Here is a 26,692-nt window from a genome sequence, read left to right on the forward strand (position 1 = left end):
TCTAGTAACTTGCGTCAGGTTTTACCTGGCAATATTTGCAAAGGGAAATGGCAAGGGGTTGGTGCATACTGTGCAAATCGCGATGCGTGAAGTAAGAGGAGCTCCCGCACATAATCTGGCTACACTAATGTGAGAATGTGTGATTGGAAAGGCGACTGGTTTCTAATAGAATGGTCTTCATGTTTGCTTGCTATCTTGGAGCTGAGTTTGTCTGGTCAGTCAGTTGCTGGCCCAGATCCATCAGAAACTGGGCTGCTAACCCATCAATCCAGGGTGCGGCAGTACTAGTGCCATTATTTTATTTGTATCTCTGTTGCTTCTTCCACAGGTCTTTGGGTGATTGCTGGTGCTACATTCAGTAGTTTATTTTTGGATTTCTCTTTGATTTCTCATTCAGTGTTTACTTTTTGTTCCAGTGATTACCTCTTGCTTGTGGCAGATCCAATGCTCATTATTTCAGGTCTTAGGGCTTTCCTGAATCGGTGTCATATTGCAGTGTGATGGACGGTGCTGGCCAGTGACATTCTCTTTTCTGTTGTTTTGACTCTTACTTTCTGTCTGCAGTGGGCAGAGTTCATGCAGCTGGGATCAGAGGTTTCTGATTCTCAACTTGATGACATCATCGCCTCCCAGAAGGCTAATCAATGCTGCACTCTGATCTACACCTCAGGGACAACGGGGACACCAAAGGGGGCGATGATCAGTCATGACAATGTGAGTATCAATGCAGAAGTATGTCACTAGAGAAGTATTTAAAAATACTAATGTAGTAAAGGGGAATAGAATGAATGCAGACAGTGGGGTGCTCAGTATTTAGGATGATATCCGAACATCAACAAGGCTATTCAGCTCATTGAGCCATCAACCATCAAAAGGAACCAAGATGTTCACTCAATAAATCTATTTACAAAAGGACAAAAACAAGGAGCTTATTTGGGTACTAGACAAACTCTGAGGAGTAGCATGGTCAGAAAACACAGGTACTGGATTGATAAACTCCCAGATTGACTCTGCACTACTCCTCATCTGTGATTGGATCCTCAACCGTTTCTTGCCATTCATCCTGTGCCTTCTGCCTAGTAAGGGGTCTGTCAGTATGCAGAGCCCTGTAAAAGATGGTTCTGAGTTTCTTACATCCTGACAGTGACATTACTCTACCATTATATGAGTGGGCACAGGTGCTACCGGGGATTCAGGCCATATGTCTGGCAGGACATGCCACCTTAGCATATTGTAAAAAAAAAAGCCCTACCCTAACCTTGTGATTTCCCCATGCATCTTTAAAGGTCAGAAATCTTTCTTCAGGTAGAGATCTGCTAATGTCAAGAAGCCCCCCGTTTCCATATGTCTGTTCTCATGGTGAGGGCAATCTGCGCCAATGGATGCACACTCCAGATATGCATGCTGGACGAAAACATAGGCACTTTAATACCTTTTAGACCACTTTTTCCCATATTCTGTTCTAGGAAATTTGTAAAGCACGCAGCTACCCAAAGGCCTCCCAGCGATAGAGCAGTCCACAAAGTGTCAAGTAACCTGCCGCAGCTCATTTGTATAGTCAGGTTTTCAAGGCCATATGTCACTTACTTTTCTGAATATGAATGGCATTTGGGATGCACCCTCTTACCCTTCATTAGTAGGTTTTCTAAGGGGATGCCTCCATGTGTACCTGCCAGCAGTCGCTTTTCCCAATTCTCATCTTCATCAATCCAGTGCACAGCCTGCTGGAGGTGGTCACCCATGTAATAAGGTTCCATATCTGAAATCCCCAACCCACCTTTGCCCCATTCCGCCTTTACTGTAGTTAGTGTGACTCGCTTCTTTTACCAGCCCAGATCAATCCTGCCAATACTGATCCAACATGGTGAAGACCATATACATTGTGCCTTGAAGTACGTAAAAGCAACGTGGCAATAATACCACTGTGGCAAGGCTGCCCTCTCCATCACATATAACTGTATTGTGTCCCACAGTTTGATACAGGACAAAGGACTGGATTTTACTCTTACAATATTTATCCTGTGGCTATCTGCTTCATCATGTGTGACCCGTACTATGAGAGAGAGGAAGCTTGAGGTCAGGTCACCCATGAGGGACCAATAGCAGGCAGTTGGTGCTCTGCCAATATCTTAACTGGAAGATTTTGATTTATTGCAGGCAATACACAATCCTGAAATTCTTGTAATAGGGCATGTAACATGTTGGCTGGCAAAAGTACACTAATGCATTGTCAGCATGTAATGACACCACAAATGTGATCTCTCTCACTGGATGCCTCAGAGCTGAAGGACACCCCTAAATCTGCATGCCAGTGGTTCGATAGCTAGCACAAATAATAAGTGGGGCAGAGGGCCTGGTCCCCCTTTCACATTCAAATAGCTAACACTAGGCGCCCAAGCTCATTAGACATTTAAGGTAGAACACAGTCTTGTAGTAACTCCATATCAACCACCTCTCCCTTTGGTCGAAACATCATTCTTCCTAAATGAGCTGCCTGACCTCAGGTGAGGAGAAGTAAAAAATGAAAGCAACATCCTTGTCTTTACAGCAAACCTGTAAACCTGAAAGTCTTGTATACGAACACCTCCTTATCAAAGTTTAATAACTGGAGTCACAACTGTCTAAAAACCCTCATTCTATTTGCCTTCATATTGTTTGGATTTCCCCAGAAGGAATCAGAAGAAATCAGAAAAACTGTTGCTCAAATGTGAATTTACCTAGAAAATACAAAAGTCAAGAGGTGTTTGGCAAAACAGTAACAGCTGGTTTACTTAAAAACTTTTGTGGGGTTATTTTACAGCTTTTGCATGGGCAAATTAATTTTAGCTCTTTGCCTGTGGCCTGAGCTCTCTTACCTAGTTCACTTAATTGATTTCCCTTTATTATTTCAGCAAGGTTCCATTTTAGTGGCGATGTTTTATTATTTTTATCAGTTGTCCTTTCACGCAGAATTAGGTACTAGTTCTTTTGCACACCATTTCATCTTGTTCTCAACCATGATTATTTACCTAGTACTGCCGGTCCAACAAGTACAATGTTTACCTGGCACAGAAAATAAGCATTATCACGTCAGGGCAGTTCTCACAACAACATGTTTTATTATAAAACAATATCCTGCCCCAAACTAAGTTAGAGGACATTCCAGCCAGCCATCTTATGCTATACTACGTCGTCGCAGCTCTGTTAAACTTGGTGACATCTCTCCATCCACTCGGGTGGACTGACAGCAGACCAACGGGTACCCCCTGATTATTACTCAGATATGGGGATGGGGTTTCCTTGCAGAGATTAGTATGGGCAGATTAGGGCTAACACTGCAATCACTCTCATGCTAATTTTTAGTAGTGCAGGTAGGTAATTTAGAATCAATAGTGTGAAAGAATGTTGGGCCTTTTCATCTATTTCTCTTTATGGTTTCCGTTTCGCTCAGAACCCACTTAGATCATCTGCGGCGTACCTCAAGGCTCATCACTCAGCCCGACACTCTTCAATGTCTACATGAGCCCCCTCGCTAACATCGTACGCAAGCACGACATCATCATCACCTCCTACGCCGACGACACCCAACTTATACTCTCCCTCACCAAGGACCCCACCAGCGCCAAGACCAACCTACAAGAGGGTATGAAGGACAGCCGCCTAAAGCTGAACTCTGAAAAAACTGAAGTCCTCATCCTCGGCAACACCCCGTCCGCCTGGGACGACTCCTGGTGGCCCACGGCCCTCGGCACCGCACCGACCCCCGCAGACCACGCAGCAACCTCGGCTTCATCTTGGACCCCCTTCTCACCATGACCAAGCAAGTCAACGCCGTGTCCTCCGCCTGCTTCCTCACCCTCCGCATGCTCCGCAAGATCTTACGCTGGATCCCCGCCGACACCAGAAAAACCGTGACCCACGCCCTCGTCACGAGCCGCCTGGACTACGGCAACACCCTCTACGCTGGGACCACCGCCAAACTCCAAAATCGCCTGCAACGCATTCAAAACGCCTCAGCCCGCCTCATCCTCGACGTACCCCGCAACAGCCACATATCCGCACACCTGAGACACCTGCATTGGCTCCCAGTCAGCAAAAGGATCACCTTCCGACTTCTCACCCACGCACACAAAGCCCTCCACGACAAGGGACCGGAATACCTCAACAGACGCCTCAACTTCTACGTCCCCACCCGCCCCCTCCGCTCCTCTGGCCTCGCACTCGCCGCCGTCCCTCGCATCCGACACTCCACGGCGGGTGGGAGATCTTTCTCCTTCCTGGCGGCCAAGACCTGGAACTCCCTCCCCACCAGCCTCAGGACCACCCAGGACCACTCCGCTTTCCGGAGACTCCTAAAGACCTGGCTGTTCGAGCAGCGATAACCACCCCCTTTGTCCCTAGCGCCTTGAGACCCGCACGGGTGAGTAGCGCGCTTTATAAATGCTAATGATTTGATTTGATTTGATTTGATTTGATTTGATGGTCACCGTAATAACAGTGCTGTGATTCATTTTCTGTAAAATTGCAATTCATGCCTTTTTACATAAAACGCAGTTGCTTCAATAAAATGTATTGAACTAAATCCTGCTTCTGTTTGTCTTTTTGCATGTATGAGACTTGTGTAACTAAGAGAAAGGGCTAAGATCTGCTCCACTACAACTTCCCTGAGAAGTCATAGAGTGTCATGCATCAGGCTGCCACAAATCACCTTTACTTTTGGGTTTTGGTGAGGTGCTGCTAGCTAGCCGAAAGGGTTAGGCCAGCAGCTATAAGACAGTGTGGGATAAGACTCAGTTGTGAGTGGTGCTGCCGCCTGAAACCAGCAGTCTCATCCCCATGACAAGAGTCTTAAGACAACACTATGGCCGGGAGAACAGTTACAGAAACAGAGTCTGAGGACTGTCTCAAAGTACAATCAATCTGAACGTTGTTTTATACATTTTCCATGGGCATCATAAAATGCAGCATTCCTTTTTAGGTAAAGAATGTGGGCTGTTGGTTTGGAGTCATAAATAAGGTCCCTGATAACATATGCAGGGGTGTCTCTGCCTTGCTTGGACCCCGTGGGTAATGTGTCCAGATGTCCACCATGAGGGGTGCGTGATCACTGTGTGTCACTGTGTGTGTTGGGTTCTGATTGGCTGAGTGTTCCTAACCTCAAGTGGCATCTGAATGTATGGCGTTTTGGGAACACGTGCATGCCTCTGGCCTTGTGTGCTTTATTGGGGCCAATCTCCTTTGACCATTGTAGTATTGCTGCACCTTTCTGTGGGATTGATCGGAGTTTCCTGCTTGCGCAGTTATCTGCCGGCAACGTGCCACCACACTTGTGACCTGTCAATCAGTAACCTCAGGCCTAGGTCCCAGAACCTGCCTGACCACATATTTCTGAGTTAGGGTTGATGGAGAGCTCATGACGGGTGAATTTGATAATACTGATGCAATTTGGTTTTTATACATGAACGTATCTTTGTGCACATCAACATCGGCTTTTTCAATATTAACAAAAGCCAAACTATGGACTGCTTCTAAGTGCTAGTAAAGCTATAAATCAGCACTCCATAGCCTGACATATTGCCTTCTTGCCTACTGCAGCCAACCAGAAAACCCATTTCTCTGGAAATTCCAAATTCCTCCACCATAGGATTATGTAGCAATCACCTTAACTGAGTATAACAAGCACTCACCTGAACCTCAAAGTAAATGGATAACACCAATCCTTAACCACAAATGTAATATAATCCTGAGCAAATAACAAGCACCCTAACATCATCCTTGGACCAGTGGAGAAGAACGTGAGACCTACTCATGTCCTTAAAGTCTAAACTTAACCCTAAGCCTAAACCAATCCTAGACAAAAATTATAATTACGTTTTAAAGCTTTAAATGTTCTAGGGTTTGCTGCTTGTGAAAGTTTGTAGAACACATTTTCTTTTCTTTAAGTTATATTTATTTACAGATTCCACTCAAAAGCATTGATCCAGTGATGTCACGTAGTAGTCCTTCCTAGGACAACCACTGTAAGGTACAAAGTCCCCAAAAACCTAGGCAGATGGACCAGGCCCACTTTTTTTTCTTGTTCCTTAAATTGCTGCCATCTATTTGCTTTTTGTCCACAATTTATGGGGCCCTGATGAGGAGGCACCACTTAAAGATCAAGTGGTGCCCCTCAGAGGCACCCAGGCAGAGTGAGCTGTGGGAAGACTCTCAAATTGACTACTAACCCTAGAGTCTCCTGGGGGTACCACCTTAATCCTGTCTGCCCTTACACTGGGCTGTGGAAGTAAATTCTCTTTTATTGGTTCAGTAACTGCACCCTTCCTCTGCTACAAGCCAGAGTTTTAGGCCGGACAGAGGCCCCTTTGTGTTTATTTGTTTGTGCATTTAAGATGTTAAAAAACAAATTACCTTTTTGTAATATTCATCAGGATTCTCAGCACGTGCGGATGGTAAATGTTTCACAAACACTATTGGGATACCTGTTGTTTGGGTTATCCATAACTATTTCAGAATAGGTGCTATAGTCCGAATAGCTCCATCCCAGACTTATACATCTATAGTAATTTGTATAAAGGTCTATATGAAGCAGAAACCTGCCATCACAGCCACTTAGAGGAACCTCTGGAAGGACGACCTTCCTAGAATACTACTCCCTGCTCCAGACCTATTGGCTTTGAAGGTAAGGTTGGGCTTACTTTCTTGTTGGACACGTTTGAACACAAACCCGCATAGAACCTGTAGCTCTTCGAGAAGGTGATTCTAAAATGTGGAGATGGATGCTGACCATGTTTGAGCTAAAGCCACAAGCCAATGAGATATATACACAGAAGCAGACAGTGCCTTGAGAATCTGTCCACCCTTCACCACAGATTGAAGGAGGGGTGCCAAAAAATGACTGCTCAAAGTGAGGGTTGGCTGCCTGGCAAGCACACTCTCTCGCTGCACATTGTCCAATTTTGCTTCTTCACTTCATCCTGCTGTTGTTGCTGTGGTTATACTCCTGTGTTGCTTACCAGCAACCTGATCAAGAGTAAAGTCCTTTGTGTGTCTGTGCTTGTACCTATTACTGTGGGTCAGACCTAGGTCTGCTCCTTTCATTATTGAGGTGGGTCCCCCAAAGGAAGGGCAGCTGACCCATAGCTGCTAGTGTCACCCAGTGCCGTGGTGACCAACAAGGAGGAAGAATAAGTAAATGCACTTTTGAAAGTCAGAGGAACTGGTCCTCTATTTTGCAGGTACCAAGGTATAAACAATTCTTATTGATCTGCATTGAACTCATAACCAAATATCTAAACCTCAGTTGGAGGATTGCAACACTCCCTTTTAGTTTATTTATTGATGTATTTATTTATTTTGCAGAATTTGTTGTTGATTTATTTTTACCAAACATCTTGATACAATTCTACATGCCAACAGAGATGTTGCAGAATTTGTTTTTGATTTATTTTTACCACACAACATGATACAATTCTACATGCAAAGCGAGATGTTGCAATTTAAAAGAGAGTGCATACTAAAGCAGAACCGGGTGCATAAGTATCACAAGGCCCACCTGTGCTAATTGCCTCAGTGAAGAGCCTGATCTGTTCAGACTAGTTAATGCTGTAGGAGAGAGGTAGACCAGAATTTAAATAGCTCTAGGAGGTCTCATTTACAAGCCATTTGCACCACCGCTGTGTCATTTTTTAACGCAGTGGTGCCGCTAGCAGTGCACTACACTGCTCCAGATTTACAAACTGACGCATTGGGCCCAATGCGTCAGTTTGTAAAGCCCTGTGCCAGGTATAATGTATACAGGGTAGGCGTTCCCAGGCAAAAAGCCACACAGAACTGACACAGTGAAATTTACAATGTTTCACTATCTCATTCTGCAAGTTCATTGTGTCAAAATTTTATCGGCTGCTTAAAGCAGGCGTAAAATTGATGCAGGGCTTTTTCCAATGGGAGCCTCCTCACATTGCTGGAGGAGCATAATTTTTATGATGCTACTCTAGCAATTTGTGAGTTTAGCACCAACAGATGCGTCCAAATTTTGGACGCATCTGTGAAAACGTGCGCTATGGAGCTCTGTATTGAAAATACGACAAATCCATGGTGTTGTTAGAGGAACTTAGGTAACCGCAAGAAATCTGATGCACAGATGCTGATGCGTCAGATTCTTGTAAATGAGGACCTAGGTTTTTAGAGTAAAGCTGAAAGAGTAAAGGATCTGACATTTAGAACTGGTCAAAGCTCCCTGTAAACTGTGCTTAATGACGGGGGAGAGGCTAAAGAAAGCAAGATTATGGGGTTTATTACAACTTTGGAGGAGGTGTTAATCCGTCCCAAAAGTGACGGTAAAGTGAGGGCTATACCACCAGCCGTATTACGAGTTCCATAGGATATAATGGACTTGTGATACGGCTGGTGGTATATCCGTCACTTTACCGTCACTTTTGGGACGGATTACCACCTCCTCCAAAGTTGTAATAACCCCCTATGTGTACACCCGGCTTATTGTTGCATATGTTGTGTGCACATCTCTTAATCTTGATCTTTTTATAGAAAGAAGGATTGAAGGATTGTAAACTCTATGGGGGTGATTCTGATTCTGGCGGGCGGAGGAGGCCGCCCGCCAGAATTCCGCCCCCATTATACCGCTCCGCGGTCAGAAGACCGCGGAGGGTATTATTAGTTTTTCCCTGGGCTGGCGGGCGGTCTCCAAAAGACCGCCCGCCAGCCCAGGGAAAAACTCCCTTCCCACGAGGATGCCGGCTCGTAATCGAGCCGGCGGAGTGGGAAGGTGCGACGGGTGCAATGGCACCCGTCGCGTATTTCAGTGTCTGCAAGGCAGACACTGAAATACTTTGCGGGGCCCTCTTATGGGGGCCCCTGCCGTGCCCATGCCATTGGCATGGGCACGGCAGGGGCCCCCAGGGGCCCCGCGACCCCCCCTACCGCCATCCTGTTCATGGCGGCTTTCCCGCCATGAACAGGATGGCGGTAGGGGGGGTCAGAATCCTCATGGCGGCGGAGCGCGCTCCGCCGCCATGAGGAATTCCCCCGAGCAGCGGTAAGTCGGCGGGAGCCCGCCGACTTGCCGCTTCTGACCGCGGCTGAACCGCCGCGGTCAGAATGCTCGTGGGAGCACCGCCAGCCTGTTGGCGGTGCTCCCGTGGTCGGTGGCCCTGGCGGCCACCGGCCGCCAGGGTCAGAATGACCCCCTATATCATCACACATTCCTCCTCACCTGCTTTTCCTTCCTGACATCTAGGGCCAGATGTACTAACATTGGTAATGCCGATGTCTAATTGTTTTTCTCTGTGAATCACAGTTAGCAAATCAGTATTCCTAATGTATTAAACAAGTGGGTCACAAATAGACCTACTTCATGCATATTAATGAGGTAGTACGCAATTTGCAACCCATTAGGTATTGCAGCCATCACAGGGATGGTGGCCTCCTGGGCTGAGCAGACCACCATGCGTGTGATTGTTTTTTAATGAAGCATTTTTTTCAAAATCCAGCCCGTTTTCCATAGAGGAAAATGGGATGTGTTTAAAAATAATGGAATGAAACATTGCAGTTTCGTATTTTAAGAGTAGGCAGTGGTCTGTGGGACCACTGCCTGCTCTTAAAAAATATTACTATTTACATTCTGAAAAGGACTTTGCGAATGGGTTACCACTGGTTTGAAACTGGTAGTAAAGTATTACTTGTTTTGTGACGGAAATTTGATTACAAAACAGTAATACATACAGTTTTTTCGGTATTTGGAAGGGGTGCCCTAAATCCCCCCTTCCAAACACTGAATCGCAAAAGTAAAATGCGTTTCAAAACAGGTTACCAAATCGCATTTTGCCTTTTGTAAATTGGAAAAATGCATTGTACATCTGGCCTCTACACTCAATCAAATTTCAAATTCTTCAGAAATATATATATTTTTTCTAATTATTTTTATTTAGAGTTTTATAAAGATTGAAAATGACTCAAGGTTATCAGTTTTATAAAGATTAAAAATGACCCAAGGTCATCAAAGTGTTGTACAGAGAAAAAACATAATTTGTTGCATAACATACTGTATAGTATCAAGCATCAGAAACCAGAACATAAAACAAGCCTTGTTCTCCATAATCACTGTTCTGCTGGTGCAACAGGGAGACTAATGATAGCTGTGTATCGGTGAGCGGGTACCCCAGATGTCAAGGCGGCCCTGGAGCCAACCCTGGTCCATCTCTTTATGGTACAAATTGGTTTAGTAACACTCTTTTGACCTCTTTCTTGAAAGGGACGGTCAATGTGTTCAATCTTATCTATGAAGGGAGAGAGCTCTATACTCTTGGGGCACATCCGGAAAAGGATGAGTCTAGTGCAAGGTACTAGGGTACATCATAGTGCACAACTTTGTGAATCAGGCATGCTATCTTCAGATGAAGCCTGGCTTCAAATGGGAACCAATGGAGAGACCTGATGGAGGGTGTAATATGGTCAAAATGCCTTATTCCTGTTATCAGTCTTGCAGCGGCATTGAGGGTCAACTGGAGTGGTGCCATTTGTGATTTTGGTAATTCCGGTAGGGAGGCACTACCATATTTAGTCTAGATTCAACTGGATTGGACTAGGATCTTGAAATCTGGTAGCAGTATGAACAGTTTCACCTTCTTGAGAAGGATAAGCTGCAGAAACCGACTGGGCGTGGATTTGCTGAAGTGTGCTTACATGTTATTCTTTTTCCCTAGGGTCATCCTATGTGATTTCTTTGATTCAATGATGGCAGGTTTGCAATGGAGTGCATCTAGGTGGTTGATCCATTCTTGTAAGGGTGGAGCTGTGGGGTGGGGAGATAAGTAGGAATGTAGTTTATAGTGTATTCATTTTAAGGTTGTTAGCCAGGTTTGGGTTTTCCCTAGTGAGTTGCATCGCTCTCTAGGGGAAAGCTGCTTAAGTATAGCTGAGTGTCATCTGCATACATGTAGTACACAAGGTTCACTTGCTTGATAATCTCCATCAATGGTTCTATATAAATGTTGAAAGGTTTGGGGAGATCATGGCTTCTTGAGGGACTAAGGGCCAGATGTATGTACCTCGTGTTTGCGATTACCCAATAGTGAAATTTTGTGATTCGCTATTTGGTAATTGCAAACAGCGATGTTCGAAAGAGTGTTCCATATTGTTTGCAATTCCCAGTGGGTGGCAAATAGACCTACCTCATTAAGATGCATGAAGTAGGTCTTGCTTTGTGACCCCCTGAGAATGGCAAAACTAAAAGGGGTGATGGCCTGCTGGGTTCAGCAGACCGCCTTGTCTGTGATTGTTTTTCAATAAAAAATGTTTTAAATGCAGCCTGTTTTCCTTTAAGAAAAACAGGATGTGTTTCAAAAAGAAAACTGAAAAGTTTTCTTTTCATTCGTGGGACCTTGGAGATCCCTTCCCATTTACGAATGAGTTACCAACAACTTGGAAGTTGTGTTAAACTGCAAATGTTTTGGGGCCACACTATGTGGTGGAAAACATTCTTACTTCCCACTGAGAGTCATTATTAGGAAAGGACGCCCTTAACATACCCCTTCCTAATACCGAATCGTAGACCCTGTTTGTGATTCGTTAATAGGTTACAGAATCGCAAATAGGGCTTTGTACATGCCAGAGTGCTCCTTAGCAGTTGCAAATGGCCAAATTCTGTGAAATGGACTGTTTGCAACAGCTAAAATGTTTGGTACATCTGGCTCTAAGTCTAACTGGGCAAGCATTTAATAGTGAGCCACCCAATTTGATTCATTGAGACGCTTTTGTAGAAAAGAGGTGAAACATGTGAGTATGTTTCACGACAGCCCCATTCTGCATTCTAGTAACATTAAAACACTGCTGAGATTGACTGTGTCGAACACTGATGAAAGGCGGAGGAGGATGAGCAGCCATGAGTCATTCTGGTCCAGAACTTTGAGTGCGTGATCCATGATGTGTAGGATGGCTGTTTCTGTGCGTTGTACTTGTTTACATCCCGACTGAACCTTGTCAAGCAAGTTGAACTGTTCATTATGCTGACAGAGTTGGTTGTATACAAATTTCTACAATATTCTTGCAAGGAAGAGGATTTTCGAGACCGGACAATTATAATTTAGACCTGTTGGGTCGTTGCCTGATTTTTACAGTAGAGGTGTCACCTGCTCCATCTTGATGCAGTCTGGGAATGTGCCTTGGGTAAATGATGAGTTTTCAATCTTCGTTCTAATGGGGAGAAAAGTCGACTGAGATCCTTTATAATTACAGAGGGAATTGTGTTATTCAAATATGAGTTTGGTTTCATTGATGCTATGAACTTATGGATTTCCTCTTCATTGAAGGTTTTAAATTCACTCCATGTCTCCTCAATTTTGGTCTTATGCATTTACAATGTTTGTAATTTCCCATTGGGCTGGATATATGTTGATACTCAAATTCTGCAATATTACTCTTTTTGTAGGTATTGAGTTTTCAATATTTTCTTCTCAAAAAAGGTTGACAATCCTTAACAGTTCTGCGTGTAGGTGTTCCTGATCAGGGTGGAATTGTTGATCCCAGTTTGTTGTTTGACAACTTCAAAGGGTTTGCCAGGCCTGTTTTTAGATTCATATAGTTGGGATCCAAAGAATGATGCTTTGGCATTCCAAATGAACTTTTTAAAGATGTTTCTTAGCTCCCATAGCTGTATTAGATGCATTGCACAGGGTTCATGCCTCTATAATCTCTGCAAGTCTAACTCTCCTCCTATCGTTCTGTAAGATATAGGTGGGATAATTTATTTTTGTGACTTTTGAGGTGAGGTGGGACTACTATTGCTGTTATAGCTGTCATTGTTTGGTTACAGTTCTCAGTAAGTTCCTGTATGCCCTGCAATTCACTTGGGCTTGTATGTGGTTCCTCTGGCACTGAGAGGAAAGATCTTCCCTGTTCATGTTTTTAGTATCTCTTATCCAGTGTTTGGGTTTGACTCCTTGGACTCTTGCTTCCGGGAAGGATTTTGTGATGTGGAACATGCTTGGGCGATGGTCTGACCAGTAAAAGATTCATTGATGGTCTTGCCACAGACGTCCAGGAAGGAGCAAACCGTAGAAACTTGAAAGAACTCACTCTTCACCTTAACAATGAAACTCTCCAGCAGATATAGCACGTGAGAAAGATCTGTTAAAGACAAAACTGGGAAGACAGTCATGGGTAACAAAGATGGAAGAAGAACTTTAAAGAACCAGCCCATGCTGCAGTGTCCTGCGGACATACAGCCAGCTTACTTGGGACTTGCCAATCAACTGCAGCAGACTAACTAGAGAAGAAATTAGGCACACCATGAGAAATGCGAGGACAGCAGGACCCAACAACATTCCTGCTGAGGCACTGAAGGCAGCCATTTAAAAATCAGCGGACATTCTCTAACTCATGTTTGGAAGGATCTGGAAAGAGGAAATGGTGCTATCAGACTGGAAGGAGGGATATCTCATCAAGATCCCAAAGAAAGGTGAACTGAGTAACTGCACAAACTACATAACTCCTCTAGCAACCCAATCCAAAGAGTTCAACAGAGTCATCCTGAATAGAATGAAGGAACAAGTCAATTGGGTTGACAGAGTTGGAGATTATAGCTGGCTCCTTGGATATGATTAGATCAAGTGTAGCATGTGAGGGCCTGTGCAGACTTGCAAACATTTTGATCAGTGAGGAAATTATTTAAGGTAGAAACCAGTGTGTCATCATCATTCTAGTAGAGGTCGAAGACCCTTAGTGTTCGAGTGTATCAGGAAGTGTACTGAAATTGTTCCCATTATTTGTTGATGGAACATCTATTTGTCCCCAGTTTGTGGCTGTACATGAGGTGCAATTCAGCTAGTGATCTGCCTTCTGTGAAGATGTTCACTCTCAAGTATTCACAGAAATACGAACTTGTTGCTGTGGATGATGTAGATGTTTGATGGTGAAGGAAGGATATACTAGGATATCCAAAAGGGGGCAGAAAAGTGATTTAACCTCGTTTCAGTCAGGAATGTCATGCCAAGCTCATGATATGGCTGCATGGACTGCGATAATCAGGATTGAAATCAGGTTCACGTGATTTACATTCTGCGGTTTGAAGTATGGGTTTTATGTGTTAGGTGTCTGCAATGATCGGTATGTCATAGGTCGGAAATGTGGGGGTCTTCAAGGTTTCCTCATAGGACTGAAGCAGGGTTCCAGTGTCCGACATGGTGCTGGCTGGATAATCTGTTGTGTCAATGGGTTTTGTTTGGTACTGGGCTGGATGGCCATGGTTGAATGGGAGAACCCGTCTGTTTGGGAGGGTGTCTTTTGGGGGTGGATGCACAGTGCATGCATATTTTTATATCTTCTATTGCTTGACAGGCCACATTTAGGTTTGTCATGATGATTTTTAGCTCCTCACTAAGCTTGTCAATTTTGTACTCTAGCTGACTGAAATGGTGGTGCCATTGGCAGGTGTGGTCACGTCTGAGGTTAGGGGAATTCCCATCGGTTGCCTCAGAAAGTTGCTGTATCTGTCGTTTTAACAGGCAGACTGCCCTGTCCTTTGGGTGTCTAACTTAGGTACTCTCTGAGGTGCAGTGATGGTTTTGACAGGCGAGTATGTGAATAGGCTGTTGTATTGGACTCAGTCCCTTTAGTTGTGATTAGTTGGGCTAATGAGTATAGCGCATTTGTCTTATGTGCAGGGAGAGCCTAGTAGACTGCTACCCTGTGATGTGGTGGATATCTGTGCAGGGTTGGGCTACAGACCTCTTGAGATAGGCGTGAGGTAGGTCCTGGTGTTTTGCTTCCATGAGTTCTGTTGTATTTTGTGGACCAATGCCTGTTATAGTCTGTCGACTATCTCCATAGAACAATGGTTTGGTAGAAGGGTAGCTAGATGGTTTTGCCTAGATTGTTTCCTGAGACAGGAGGAAGGACTTATCTTGTACCCATCATGGTTGTGAGGGTTTTGGTTAGGGTTGGTGTAATGAGGTTTGGGTTGGATGATGGTGGGTGGTGTGAGTCATGGGTGCAGGATGCCAAGGATCAAGTGAAGTTGTGGGTTTCAGGTGTATCACGTCAACTAGTTAGATGTTCTTCCGATGTTATGTGGCTTTTAGCATGCTAAAGAGCCGATCAAAGTTTTTGAGATTTGGGTCCGATGCTTGTACAAGTATATTATCGTTCCTGCAGATTGATATCACTGTCTCAGCATTAAGAAAGGGCCAGGGTGAGATAGATAGGTTTAGACCATAGGGCATTTTAGTGGAGTTCGAGGCAATCAGGACTTTCTTCCTTGGGCTGTGTGGCACATGAAAAAGATTAGGTCAAATGTAATGATTTTTTATTCATACAGAAATATGTGTTGGCAGCGAATGATGGCTGAAGTTCAGTGAAGAAGTCCATTGTTATGGATATGGTAGCCATCAGCCCTATACTACACTTGATTTATTAGGGATTGGAAATAAGAGAATAAGCACACAATATCAGAGCCAAACTGGTGATATGTTACTTGCTCTCATACACAGTACGTATTTACAGTTTGTTGATTGTGATCCTTTAGTGATTAGCCTCTGTACACAGTGTGAATAGCCAGGGGGCCCTTAAACAATGATATTGTGTGATCTTATTGTTTTCATTTATACTGTTTTTTGAGTACCTTCTCATTTGTGTTATTTGCTTTTTCTATTAATTGAATTCTTTTTGTATATGTCATTATTTTATATATGGCATTTGTATCTTTATTGCAACTGTGACAAGACTTTTCTCACACTAACTTCTTTGAATGAGGCCTTGACTGTTCATCCAGATCTACCTAGAGAGTGAAGCTTCAGTAAGCCAACGTTATGTTGCAGACCACGAACCTAGACTCTCAATTACTTAGGAAAACCAAGTAAAAACTTTGACAAAAGACATTGAAAGAGTATCACAGCCACCTAGCATGCACAACTATGATGAACCCAGAGTTGATGTACCACTGGTGACTTTCTTATGTTAGCTAAGAACACCTTTGATAAATTATTTTTTTTAGCCATTTATCGCTAGATATCACGAAGTGCATGCCTCTACATCAAAATCACAGCCTGACCTACTACAGGTGGTGTCACTAAGCAGGTAGTATTTTGCATACTTTTATTTTGTTTTGCATCAAATGTACTACTGTGTCTGAGCTCAGAATGGCAATTTGTGAGAAATTGGGTAGTTAGTTTGTTAATGGGGGTGTGAGCCCTTCTCAAGCAATAGCTACATTCTTTGCCACGGTGAACAACAAGTAGTCATTAAATTAACCTGTGCTTAACTCACTGGTAGCTTTGCACAAAGACAGTCATGCTTAACTTAGAAGCAATGTGGAAAGTATGTATGCAGCACAAAAACAGTAATAAAGTAAACCAGAACACAAGAAAAATCCCATACCAGTTTAGAAAAATTTAGTAAAATGTAATAAATGATGTGACACCTAAAAGACAAAAATCCAATCAATTGAACCAGAGATCACCTATTTCAAAGATTGAGGCCGGCCAAACACACATGCGCTCTTAGGTTTTTCTAACCCCTCTGAGCTACACAGCCGGTTTGGAGAAACTGCACAGGTCTCAGTGCACTGTCTGAGTGGCAGAACAAGCCGCTCAGACCAATCCAAGCTAGGATTAGCATGACACTAGTGGCAGGATTGCTGGGGAGCCTGTGCTGGTGTCCCTGGGAATGCTGGGAATCCAGAAGAAGAGCAGAGGAGCGAAGCTGCAGGCAGCATTGATAGGAAACGTTTTTTTTTTATTATTATTATTTTATCCCCCCACCTTCACCGCCCCTTTCCTTGAGATTTGAGGCAGCCACTGCTGACAGTGACATCAACCTGCCAAGAAACACCAGCATAAAGTATGGGTCTCCACAGTGACTCTCTGCAAATTCCAAGAGAGAAAAGAAAAGAAAGCTGCAGTCAACACCAGCTGAACAAGAGGAGAAAAAGCAAAAGGTTAAGGTGAATACATCAAAACCAGCAAAGAAGCAAAAAGAAGCTTAAGAGCAGACTAGTGAAGATTCATTAGTGGTCTTGCCATAGAAGCCCAGGATGAACCAAGCCATTGGAAACTAGAAAGAACTCGATAATATAACAAGGCTACTCACTGGCAGATACAGCAAGCCAGAAAGATCTGTTAAAGACAAAGCTGGGAAGACAATCATGAGTAATAAAGGCCAACAAGGACAATGGGTAGAGAAGTCTGAAGTTCTGCTAACCACCCAGTGCCGCAGTTTCCACCAGACATACAGCCAGCTGACAAGAACTTGCAAATTGACTGCAGCAAACCAACCAGGCAAGAAATACATCAAGCCACCAAACATCTGAGAAATGGAAAGGCAGCAGGACTCAACAACATTCCTGAAGAGGCACTGAAAGACAACATTGAAACATCAGTAGGCATGTTTTACCCCATGTTTGGAAGTATTGGGTAGAGGAAAAGGTGCCGTCAAACTAGATGGAGGGATATATCATAAAGATTCCCAAGTAAGGTGACCTGAGTACCTGTGCAAACTACTGAGGGATAACTCTTCTATCTCCCCAGGCAAAGTGCTCAACAGAGTCATCCTGAACTGAATGAAGGAACAAATCGACGTTCAGTTGCAAGATGAGCAACCTGGTTTCCATAATGACATATTCTGTATAGAGCAGACTGCAATACTGCACATCATCATTGAGCATTTGATCAAATTGGAACTCCCCCTTCTACATCAACTTCATCGACTATGAGAAGGCATTGAACAGCATGGACAGAGACGACCTTTTGGAAAATCCTCTGCCACTACAGTGTGCCAGATAATAATAAGAATCATCAGGAACTCTTATAAGGGAATGACCTGCAAGATAGTCCACAGCCGACAACTCACTGAAGCCTTCCAAGTGAGGATCAGAGCCCTCCAGGGTTGCTTGCTCTTGCCTTTTCTCTTTCTGCTGGCTATAGACTGCATCATGAAGACTTCCACAGCAAGGAGAAGAAATGGGATCCAGTTGACATCTTGGATGCAGCTTGATGACATGGACTTTGCAGACGACCTGGCCCTACTCTCCTAAACCCATCTGCAGATGCGAGAGTAGACTGACAAGGTGGAAGCCACAAGAACACAACTTGGCCTCAAAATTAGTAGGGGGAAAACCAAGATCCTGAAGTCTAACATGGCCAGCACACCTGCAGTCACTCTCGCAGGTGATGCACTTGTACAGGTTAAGGCCTTCACTTACTTAGGCAGTCTCATAGACAAGCAGAGTCGCACAGTCATCCGACGTCAAGGCAATAATCGCAAAGCAAGGGGTGCCTTTATTCAGCTAAAGAAGATCTGAAGCCCAAAGGACCTACCACTGCAAAAAAGTTCAGGCTTTTTAACACCAATGTTAAATCGATTGGTCCTTCTGTATGGAGCGAAACTTGGAGGACAAGAGTGACCACCACCAACAATGGTCAGCCCTGTTTGAGGAAAATCCTCAAAATCCGCTGGCCAAACACCATCAGCAACAATGACCTATGACAGCAGAATTTCCAGTTCCCTCTTCATGAAGAAATTGTGAAAGGATGCTGGGGCTGGATGAGCCACACCTACCGCAAGCCTGTATCAAACACCTCCAAGCATGCCTTGACCTGGAACCCTCAAGGGAAAAAGATGGTCAAGAAACACCTGGTGTGAGGCCTCAAGGCTGACTGGAAAGAGATGAGTTACACCTGGAGTCAGACTGAAAGAAAAGCCCAGGACAGAGGTAGCTGGAGAGTCCTGGTCGATGGTCTATATCCCAGGAGGGGTTGCAGGCATAGGTAGGGAAGTAATGTTGCCCAACATTTTAAATACACTGTGCCCTTCCCTCTGTGCTGTATAGGGCCTATCTGGGGGTACATTACATGTATGAAAAGGGGTTGTAGGCCTGGCTAAGGGGTTATTTTGCCAAGTAAAATTGGCAGTTTAAACTGCACTTCAAGCTGCAGTTGGCAGGCTTGAGAGATGGTTAAGATGCTGGCACAATGAATGCTGCAGGCCCACTATTAGCATTAAATCTATCAGCCCTTGACATACATGGTATACCACTTTACTACAGACTTATATGTAAATTAAATTGGCCGATCAAGTGTAAGCCAATTTCACATATTTTAGGAAGTGAGCACAACCACTTTAGCAAAATGTTTCAGTTCTCTCAGACATCAAATTATCAGCGTTATGAAATACAGCCAAGAGCATCATACATCTACCTTCACGTAGCTCAAAGGATAAACTCCCCTTTTCCTGGAGAATTTCCCACTCCCAGATCTCCCTACGTCATGCTGGCACTGTGCTGCTGACTAACATGTGGGCAAAAAAGAGACCAGTTTTATATTTGTTGTCCCTCAGAATGACTGCTGCTAAAATTAAAGATTTCATCATGGACTCAGAATCAGGATTCCCAGCTTTCTCAAGAGTCCTCAGCTCTTGTTGATGCAGCATAGTTCTTCGTAGGTACCCAGAGGGACTACACAAACAGACGTATTGGCCACTCTCACTGCACAAACCTGTACCTGGGCAGGGCTTATCACTTGAGTTTCCAGTCAACTGTGTAATCACAGAGACCCATAGGGTGAAAAAGATGCAGCAACATCAGATGACTCAGATTAAGCATGGCAGCAACTCCTACTACTGGGCAGCCTTTCTTGATACAACCGCATGGCCTAACTACAACCCAGTTCCAGACTGATGTCTAGCAGTAGTCCTGACAAATATAGTACAACCAGCTCATTCAGCACTGAGAGAGAACATCTGGCCCACTGAAGGCTGTCAGTTTTGAGGGGCAGGGTGTTTGTTCATTCTAACCGAAGATAATTTTATTTTACATGGTTTTAAACAATCAGTTTTTCAGACACAGGGGGTCATTCTGACCTCGGCGGTAAAATGCGCTTACCGCCGGCCAGAAGACCGCCATAACACCGCCGCGGTCATTCTGACCCGCAACTGGCAAACCGCCAAAAACCCGACATCCACAAAAGTCCACCACACCAAAGGTCAGCGAAAAAATGGCGATGACCAAACCTCCACCGTCACGCCAACAGAAACACGCCCATACCATTCTGACCCACAAATCCCTGCAGCGGTCTTTCAAACGCGGTATTCCATTGGCGGTACACACCGCTGCGGTCAAAATACACACACACATAGAAAACACAGCCACATTGGTCAGTTTGAAATACACACACCTGACCCACATACTAACACCACTCCCACACACCCAACACAATATAAAACACACACCCACATCCCCCACATGCCCCTACGACCCGGAATCATTGACGAAGGCTAGAGACAGAGCACAGAATAGAGAATCCCACAACACAGAGGCACACAACACCATAACCCACACAGAATCCACGCACCAAACACCACACACCACCACACGCCCCACACTCATCACCACAAACGCCACCCCACACCTCAACCACACCACCCCATGGCACCCCAAAGACACCCCAGTGACGCCGAACTCAGGGTCATGGTGGAGGAAATAGTCCGTGTAGAGCCCCAGCTCTTCGGGGCACAGGTGCAGCACACCACAATTGCCAGGAAGATGGAGCTATGGCAAAGGATAGTGGACAGGGTCAACGCGGTGGGACAGCATCCACGCAATAGGGAGGACATCAGGAAGAGATGGAACGACCTACGGGGGAAGGTGCGTTCCATGGTCTCAAGGCACAACATTGCGGTGCAGAAGACTGGCGGCGGACCCCCACCTACTCCCCCAGAATTTACCGCGTGGGAGGAGGAAGTCTTGCACATCCTGCATCCTGAGGGCCTCGCAGGAGTAGGCGGAGGAATGGACTCTGATAAGGCAAATCTTCACTACTGCTTCCCACCCCCATCCCACCTGCATGCCAAATCATACCCCTGTAGTGTGGTTAGTTTTACGTATTCATTGCGCTTTAGCTTCAGGCTTTAGGCCTTTGTACACTTTGCCCTGAATATATTTTATTCATTTGCTGACAGCTTAGAGCCTCTGTGCACTTTGCTCTACATGCTTTTTATTAGGCTTCGTACTGTTATTTTTCAAGTAGCCAGTTCTACGGTGTTGTTTTTTTTATTCATATCACACTGTTTTGCCTACTTCAGCACTGGAGTTCTCCATAACATATTTACTCTGTGCTTCAGTCAAGGATACAGTCTGGTACATTGCCGATAGACGTGGTAGGAGTTTAGACTTGGCATTCCTGCGTAGGGACATTTTGTGATCACGATGACATGTTAGTTATAAAATCACTTCCTTGTCCCAATACACGCAAGAGGGAGATTCCGACCAGGGAACCACAACCAGACGCTGACTGCCTCGTTGCAGATGCTGAACCAAGATCACAGGTCTTTGCTCAGGTATGAGGGTTGATGTCTCCACAGTGATTCTAATAGGCAAGCTAGAAGCTTAACATGCTGTGCTCTAAATAGAACAAGCAGAGGGAGAGTAGAAACTGTTAGACAATATGATAGCTTTGTTCTTATGTTTTACTCTCCTGGTGACTATTACAATCCTACTGTGTTGTATCGTTCTGGTTATTGCGGCTCACGCCTTAATATCTAAAATACAGTCGTTTTATTAAACATTATATAAAACTGTCTTTGTCATTTGTATATGAGATCATATTGGAAATAAGAGAGTTGGTTTGGATCTGAGTAACCACGACTTCCCTGAGAAGTTCCAAAGATGTCATGCGCTCGGCTGCCGAATCATTCCTTCCACATGGGAGAAATGAGGCACTGCTAGTTAGCCGGAGCAAAAAACGGATTTAGGGTGACAGAGTTCTTTACATGTGGGTCAGACTCAGTCCCCCACACCGTTATAGATTCTGCTACCTAGAAATCCAGTAGTCTCATTTAGAATAATGAGAGTCCACGCGACATGGCGCCGCCAACGTTTGGTCTGGCTCTAATGATTAGGTACGACTGACTCTCTTGGTCTCATATATATTTTGACTCCTCGGTTCCGTATACGGAGACGTCCGTGGGGCTGAGGGTTTCCGCCGCCACGGCATAAGTACTTCCTGTTGCTTAGTGGTTGGTTGTTCAAGCTTGAACTTTGAAAGGAAAAACCCCGATATTGGTGTGCCTTCTCTGACCTGAAGCTATTTTTTATAAAATGGCGAATCCTAATGTAGTGAATATAGCAATTAATATGCGTCACCCGCTCACAGGACATCTGTTGGCACATGGACTGACGGTCCAGGGGGGTCCAGTCACTTTTGTGGTGGACGCCCATGCAGCCTATAGAACGGAACTTTTTTATTCTTGGGTCGGATTTCCAGCGTTGGATGGGGGAACAAATACTTTTCACGAATACACTGTTGCGAATGTCCCTGGACAATACAGGGCTTACGCTTATTTAGAAATACCTCTATCTTATCAAGAACACCATAATTGGCTTGATGGCGCCCTCCCACACTCAGTAGCACAAGTTAGGTTAGGTCCACTGAGTAATGATGGTCCTACCTGGCCTTTATTGGCTACATATACACCTCATCCTGCGGTTGCTCAATTGGCAGTGGTTGAAGTTCGTCGTTTATATACAGAGTTAACGGCTACATATAGACGATTAGTTCAGTTTGTCATGCAGACACTAAATACGAATGCAGCGCGTGCTGCTCCAGCGCACCCACAGGCTGTGGTTCCGGGTATTAATCCGGCCACTGTGCACTCAGTTATGGGTAAAGTACCGGCTAAACGAGAGGAGACTCCATTTTGGCTGGCGCAAAAAATTAATACGCTTAATAAGTATTTCCCCATACGGGACCTCAGGATAAACATAGGATTTTGATGATGTGTTTGCCGTACGGGATGGTTCCTCCGGTGGACCTTTGTAATACCTGGGGCACGGTGTTTGCCGCGCTCTATACTACGGCACACGGTACACCGACATTAGCAAATTTACCGGACGTACTTAAACAGATTCAGGATGAATGTGGGGCTGCCCCTGCCTTGGATTTGGGCATGCAGTTGCTGGGCAATTTTGCCACAGTTTCTTCTATTATTTTGAGTAATCTCAAAGGAGAGGCAGTAGCACTAGCAGTGCGAATGCGTCTCCGGGATGTTCCGCTGCTTAATCAGGAGCGGGACCATCCGAGAATAATAGTGGAAACATATTCTAGTATTGGTCGTGATAGCCTGGGGGCTAGACCACAAAAACCCCAGTTACAGGGTAAAAATAATAAAGACAATGCTAAACAGCAACAACCTGAGGGTTCGAAAAAGCGCTGGGAAAAGAAACAGCAAACACCTAAGAAAGATGGTGGGCAGTCTCCGCAACCGGAGACCCCACAGAATAAGTATAATCTCAGGAATAGGGATACTTTGAAGACGCCTGATAGATATCAATATACTGATACACGCCAATCTTGTTCCTTTCAGGACTCCTCGGAAAAGAGAAGTGAGAGAGGTGGGCGGTCAGAGCGGAGGACGGAGTACGTGAAACCGAGACAGGATTCACAACGCTCAGCGGAGGTTTCTATTAAACAAGAAGAGAAACCGCTGCAACAAAAACAGCAATTTAAAAAGAAGAAAGTGGCAGCTGTCTCAGTCAGACATGCCGCTCAAGAAGAGAGTTCTCTTGACGAACAAGACATGGGCGTTAGCACTGTTAGACAGCGCGGCAGAGGTCACAATAGTTCGCCGGAGTCTTCTAGAGCATCTGGAGGTGAAAGCAACTGATGACTTCATACAAGTCGAGACGGCGGATATGCGAGTCTCTGATCCTGATAGAGTATATGAAGTGACTCTGCGATTGGAAGGGGACATTGACCGTATTATAAACGCAATTTTTTGGGACCATGTGGTAAAATCATATGATGTTCTGCTGGCCGAACAAGACTGGCCACCTGACTTTGTTCGCGACTGTCCGGTTGGGGAGGAGGTTATTACTTCTTCCTTCTCACCACTTGCTCCGAGAGAACTCGCGGAGTCCTATAGCAAATCATGGGCTCTAGCACAGGCTCCCGCCTTGTATAGAAATAACGTGGGGTGGGACAGACAATCACCTTATCATGTAATTCTGATAAAGGGCGAACCTCAGCCACAACCGCAGTATCCTATCAAATTTGAAGCGAGGGCATCGGTTAGAAAAATTCTTACACAATTGGAGTATCAGGGTGTAATTGAGCCCTGTGTCTCGCCGATGAATAATCCCTTGTTTCCGGTTGCTAAACCGGACCATTCATATAGGATAGTGGTGGATTATAGACATTTGAATAGTCATACACGCACATATGCAATACAGAATTCACACAGCGCAGCGCTTATGAATAATATAGTGCGTAAAAAATACAAGACAACATTGGATATCTCAAATGGATTTTTCTGCCAGAATATAGCGCCCGAGAGTCGGGACTATACCTGTTTCAGTGCGTTTGGCTCTCAGAAATTTTTTTGTCGTTTGCCTCAGGGGTATAAGAATAGCCCAGGACTGTTTTCGGCTCGTGTAACTGAAATGCTGCATGAGTTCAACCCTGAAGCGTTATCATATGTCGATGACATATATCTGACAGATGATGAGATTCTGCAACATCTAAGGCGTGTATCGCGCATTGTTGTGGGGTTTGCTGATATTGGCTATAAATTAAATTTTAAGAAATCAAAGATTGCCTTCCTCAGCGTCATTTTCCTGGGATATGAGTTGTCGAGTGAGGGCAAGAGCCTAGCGCCACATTTTTTGGAGAAATGTGCTTTATTGCAGCCTCCTAATACGGTTCGGAAGCTCCAGTCATTGTTGGGGTTTCTGAATTTTGGCAGAACTTACATTCCTGAATATGCGACGCGTATAAAGCCCTTATACGAGTTGATTCGCCCAAATTTTTCGAGTAGATTTTGGACGATTGAACATACACACATACTGCGAGAGTTACAGAGTGATCTCTTAGCAGTTAAACACTTACACACACGGGACAATAAGACACATTTAGTCATCAGGGTGATACCTGGGGCTGTTGGGTTTACTTATGTCACCTTTAATGAAGGGGAGACAGTCCCGATTGCATACAAGTCTCACTTGTATTCTGCTGCAGAGCAACGTTTTGCACAAACTGAGAAAATTCTCACTGCAGTACAGATGGCTGTTATTAAAGAAAGACCGCTGGCCCAGGGTCAACGCATTGTTGTCGTTTCCCCGATTCCGGCCTTAGAGGCTGTTACAAAAGCGAGTGTTCCTAATTCGAAAGCTTTACACCCGCGATGGATACAATGGGCTACGTCTTTGACGGCCACTGATGTAGATTATGTATTTGACCCTAAGCTGCAGACTCAAGAATTTCTTCAATACGAAATAGAATACCCTGTTCCTGCTGGTACGTTGCCTATTGACCAATATCAAGTGGTCATGTATACCGATGGCTCTGCGCAACCAGCGGTTGGGACTAAACAACAGTATTCTGCTGCATGTGCGGTGGTGAGCGGCACTATGGAGGGGGAAGTGTTCTGCCCCCGACATACTTATACTAAAACCTTAGGAGATTGCACAGCACAGCTGGCTGAGCTCAAAGCTCTATTGTTAGCGTTGGAACACGCGGATCCGGCACTTTTAACCTTGCTGGTCTGTGACTCCTACTACTGTGTGCAGTCTTTCAACGAATATTTACACTATTGGAAGATGAATGGGTTCAGAGATTCTAAAGGCAACACCATTAAACATAAAATGTTGTGGGGTAAGGTTGCGGATCTGAAGGAAACGCTTCCTACAGTCCATGTTGTGCATACACTTGGACACCAGCGCGTTGGAATACACGTTGCTGGGAATACTTTGGCTGATGAAGCCGCGAAATCGGCAGTGGCTGTCGCCACTGTGGCCGCAGTGACTCGTTCGAGTTTCAAACCAGACACAGAAATTTCGGCTGCCATAAAGGCTACGGCTGCTGGCACGCCCTTTCCTAAAGGATTTCCTTCAAAATATAGTTACTGCTTGAATGGTGCGCTGAATGCTACTGTTACAATTCCAGGCATTGGTGTACGTGAAATTCCCAATAAACTTGAGAGACCTCGATTAATTTCTGCGGCACATGAGGGGGTGGCTTCTGCACATGCTGGTGTGGCTGCCACGATTTCGCTTTTACAGGCTCGTTACTGGTGGCCTGGTCTCTATAAAGAGACGAAGCAATATGTCCTTTGTTGTGACGTTTGTCAACAAATTAAAGCGTCGTCGGCTAGACGCCCGCAGCAGACGCCCCTTCTGATTTCAAATAAACCTTTACAGTGTGTGTACTTGGATCATTGTGGTCCGCTGACTCCAGATAGTGCATACAAATATATATTGGTTGCTGTAGATTCGTGCTCCAGATTTGTATGGGTATGGCCACAACGCTCGGCTGACGCTCGCACTGTTATTAAAGATTTGCGCATCTTTGTCGATATATTTGCAGTTGCGGCTTTTCATTCGGACCAGGGCCCTGCTTTTGCCTCTAAGGCATTCAGGGACACCATGGCTTCGTTGGGGGTCCAACTCCAATTCTCGTCTCCATTTCATCCCGAGGGAAATTCTGTCGTGGAGCGTTTAAATCGTGATTTAAAGCAGTCCTTAACGGCCAGAGTTATAGGTACGGGTCGTGGTTGGCTAGCCCACCTATATGGAGTACAGAGAGCACTTAGGGGGTCATTCTGACCTCGGCGGTAAAATGCTCTTACCGCCGGTCAGAAGTCCGCCATTCTACCGCCGCGGCTGCGGCAAACCGCCACGGTCATTCTGACCCACAACTTCCAAACCGCCAAAAACCCG

The 26,692-nt window shown here is 44.9% G+C and overlaps 1 protein-coding gene across 1 annotated transcript in view; it reads left to right on the forward strand.

Annotated features, from left to right (window-relative positions):
- Window positions 1–26,692, forward strand: part of LOC138296310 (long-chain-fatty-acid--CoA ligase ACSBG2-like) — a 424,825-nt gene that overhangs the window by 172,610 nt on the left and 225,523 nt on the right. The window contains exon 6 of the mRNA XM_069235332.1: window positions 565–714. Coding sequence (XP_069091433.1) covers window positions 565–714 — 150 coding nt within the window. The remainder of the gene's footprint in view (window positions 1–564; window positions 715–26,692) is intronic.

The sequence above is a fragment of the Pleurodeles waltl genome, chromosome 1_2 (genome assembly GCF_031143425.1).
Source record: "Pleurodeles waltl isolate 20211129_DDA chromosome 1_2, aPleWal1.hap1.20221129, whole genome shotgun sequence".
Classification (NCBI taxonomy): Eukaryota; Metazoa; Chordata; class Amphibia; order Caudata; family Salamandridae; genus Pleurodeles; species Pleurodeles waltl.